The sequence below is a fragment of the Atta colombica genome, unplaced genomic scaffold, assembly GCF_001594045.1.
Source record: "Atta colombica isolate Treedump-2 unplaced genomic scaffold, Acol1.0 scaffold146, whole genome shotgun sequence".
In the NCBI taxonomy this organism is placed as follows: domain Eukaryota; kingdom Metazoa; phylum Arthropoda; class Insecta; order Hymenoptera; family Formicidae; genus Atta; species Atta colombica.
In genome coordinates, this window is record NW_017259235.1 from 948197 (window position 1) to 952288 (window position 4092).

The following is a 4092-nucleotide window of genomic DNA, read 5'->3' on the forward strand; positions in this document are numbered from 1 at the left end:
TTATATTTCAAAAACAACGACTGTTTTTCTTTCAATTCTCAAGTGTTCATCTCTTGTTAAAACTCTTAATTGTCTTAATTATTTCTTCTGAAAAACTATTTTAAAATTGAGCATACGGTGAACTTTTTCAAAGTGAAAAAGATTTATTACGTTAATTGTTATACAAAGTGTTATATTTAAACATGTAAAAGTGTCACACATTATATAAGTAACACTGACCACACTCTCATTTTTAACCGCAATAATAACGAATATGAATATCGCGCATTTGTCGCGCATAAGATTTTCCAGTTTCTCTTCCCATCTTCCCCAAAGAGATCGTATCTAGTCATACTATATACATATGTATGTCGTCGAGGTAGTGGAAGAGATCGCTGATTTCCTCATAACACAGCACTATAAGCGCAATGAGTTATGCATATAAATTAAAAAGGAAGCACGGTAAATATATTTCAACCGAATTTATTAACGTATACTTCTGTACTTTTCGTTTCTCACCAAGTGCTTAGGGTCGTATACTGTTTAAGCGCGGCTTACACGCGAGACACGCTAATTAACGTAACGGTTTGTTGATTCAAGAACCCCTTCGCGGCCTTAAGAGACTGCATGGTACACGTACGATGCACATGCACTAACTCGGTACGACGTGATATCTCAATTTTCCATATACTATTACGAGATCTTGATAGAGCAGGTGCAACAGCGATTTTTCTTGGTCTTCTTACAATTAGTAATCTTATTTTAATCACTCGTCTCCGCCAATTCTCGCTGCCGAGAATTAATTATTAATATGAATTAGATAGCTTGCATTACAACGTGCTAATTGATTATATTTACTTTTCTTTAATTAACTAAATTTCTTTTACGCAAAGGAATTTACGAAATAAAATATAATAATTGCCAAAACGATTTTATCCATCATTAGTTGTTTGTTCGACCAAACTCGATTAAGTATCATGGATTCAGTTAGTTTTATTTACATTTTATTTACATTTTATTCTTCCAATCGCGATACAATCAAATGTGATCTCTAACGTTGTGTTCTGTTGTAATTGCCAGCGCCAATTGCCAATTTTGTCCGCTCTCGTAAAAAGTTATGTGTTCTGCACAATGCCTTTAATTTACGCCTAGCAACTCGCTTTTATCGCTATACTATCGAAATTGTTTTCTGTTTCGCAAATGCTTATTTTTGAAAAAAACATTTTATATTTTTTTTCAAATTATATGTTTTGCATCACATAGCAGATATGTAATGTTTCTGGTAAGTTGCGTAAGTTTTATATTTCTATTGTTGCTGTTGGTTTCGATTTTACCTACATTTTCAATTAATATTTTTATTTTTATATGTTTTGTTCGTCAAAAAATAAAAGTATAAAATATTGTTAGTTATGTAATGTACGTGCGCTGGAGTCGGAATTTGGCGATACATTCATACATATATAAGTGCGTGCATGAATTTGTGCGAATGTACGTAAGCGCATTTTGTGTGTGTATGTGTGAGTGTATGTGTGAGTGTGTGTGTGTGTGTGTGCGTGCGTGCGTGCGTGCGCGCGCGCGCGCGCGCGCGTGTGTGTGTGTATAAGCTTACGCATTATTGTTATGTTTGTATATCCTCAGAATTTTACGGAGATGTTCTCACAATCAATGTAATCGACGAATGCATGGCCTTATTGTCGATGCGTCAGATGAAATTGTTTCCATACATGATCGACGCCTTCGCTCCATCGAATTCTTCGATATAGAACACAAACAAAAATATTTAGCCAATAAAAGCGGCGCGTATTTAAGCAGAATACGTCGAGCAGCTACTGCGAGAAAGGAACGAGTGTGGGATCACGGTGTGATTCCCTATGAGATCGATGGCAATTTTTCCGGCGCACACAAAGCCTTATTCAAGCAGGCGATGAGACACTGGGAAAACTTCACTTGCGTGAAATTTGTAGAGAGAGTGCCTAGAGAGCATCCTAATTATATTTTGTTTACGGAAAGACCTTGCGGGTGAGTCGCGCATAATAGCCGCTACTACATCTGTTCTTATATATATATATATATATATGTACATATATCACGTGATTTGTACAATTTGTTGTCCAATTACATAGGCCCACAAAAAAGTACCCTGTATTGGGGTGGAGCAAAAAAACGACCCATTTTTTTCTCATTTTTGATTCATTTTTTTCGCTCAAGATTGAAAATTTGCTTTGGATGATCTTATTTTTATGTCAGATTCATATTCAGCGATTCAAAGTACATAAAAATAGCTGGATTTTTACTCCAACACAGGATACTTTTTTGTACTTGTATTATTTTGTATCATGAACAACTCTATTTTCAAATGATTATTATTATTTTAGAAGTGATATATCATTTTACATTATTTCTCCTTTTCTCGTAAAATAATTACATAGCAATGTAATATCTTGTATATACAAGATATCTCTAATAAAAAATATCAATCTTTATACGATTTTACATTATTATTTCAAAAGGAGAAAAAATAAAAAATTGTGTCCGGGACAAGTGTATGTTCAACGACAAAATAAATTTTTTGACAGATGTTGTTCTTTCGTTGGAAAGAGAGGTAACGGACCGCAGGCTATTAGCATTGGAAAAAACTGCGATAAGTTTGGTATAGTTGTACATGAGTTGGGTCACGTTGTTGGATTTTGGCATGAACATACTCGACCGGACCGTGATCGTCATGTACAAATCATCCGCGATAATATTATGAGTGGTAAGTGATTTTTTATTTATTCCGAAATTATTGTGATTACAAGATGCGCGCGCGCGCGCGCGCGCGTGTGTTTTGTGTGTGTGTGTGTGTGTGCGTGTTTTGTGTGTGCGTGGGTGAGATTATACGATCGCGCTTTGCAAAAAAAAAGTACATTATCAAAGTAGAATAGAAATAATGACGAGATCTCAGAGAAGATATTACAAAAATGGTTTCTATCTTTTTAAGTCATTTTCTAAATTTTACTGGCCAAGTTATCTGGAATGAGTTTGTATAAATTTTTGAACAGATTTCTTTTATTAACAAAGTTATAATTGTAATTAGACCATCGATATAATCATCACTTATTACTTATTTATTCATCATATATCTTTTCAAATCATTTTCAAAATTGATCTTGATTAATCTTTTCGTTACAATAGATCTGATATGGAGATTTGTCAAATATTCAATTGCCACATATTGTAGAGTCCGATGTGAATTTTATTTATATTATAGTTGGCAAAATTTTACTAAACATTGTGTAACTTACGCTGTATAATTAAATAAATATCGTAAAATATATAATATATTATTGACAAAATGCTATATAATAGGCAAAAGGACCATTTGAATGATAAGAAAATATATCTCATTATTCAAAATTATTGCATTGTTTAAACGTATGTAGAAGCTTCAAAAAATTGTCGGAAATGTGATTATGCTCTAATTGTCTACATTCTGATTAGCGCTTTTAAAGTGCTCTTGTTTCAGAGCTTAAGAGAACGCTAATATAGTTTTTTACTGTCTTTATCATCTGAAATTATCCAATTAAAAATATGATCGTGATATTTCTTTTAAGCCGGAGAGACAGCTGATATTTAATATGAAATGTATTTTGCGCGAATTTGTCTCGCCAAAATATATTTCATTTTTAATTAATGGTATATAAAAAGTACTTCCATCACTGATCTCTGCAATTATTAACAATATACATTGGTCTTAATTTTGAAAAATCAATATGTTTTCTAATATCAGGCATTTACATTTAGTATACACATTTATTATCGTTTCGAAAATATTTGTTCGTTACATTAAATGCGAGTATCTTTATTGATATATGAGATACAAAATATTATATATTTGGTATAATAGAAGAAGTATAATAGAAGAAGTTTGGAATATTATTAGAAGAATGCATCGAAAATTATTAGAAGATGCATCGACACAGAACACATGTTTTATATTTCTTGCGTAAAATAATTTATCTGATATAAGTCTACACACGCGCGCGCGCATGCATACACACACACACACACACACACACACACACACACACACACACACACACACACACACACACACACACACACACACACACA

The 4092-nt window shown here is 32.9% G+C and overlaps 1 protein-coding gene across 1 annotated transcript in view; it reads left to right on the forward strand.

Annotated features, from left to right (window-relative positions):
- Positions 1-4092, forward strand: part of LOC108685100 (tolloid-like protein 1) — a 25867-nt gene that overhangs the window by 14027 nt on the left and 7748 nt on the right. Inside the window, exons 5-6 of the mRNA XM_018189740.1 lie at positions 1618-1998; positions 2556-2734. Coding sequence (XP_018045229.1) covers positions 1618-1998; positions 2556-2734 — 560 coding nt within the window. The remainder of the gene's footprint in view (positions 1-1617; positions 1999-2555; positions 2735-4092) is intronic.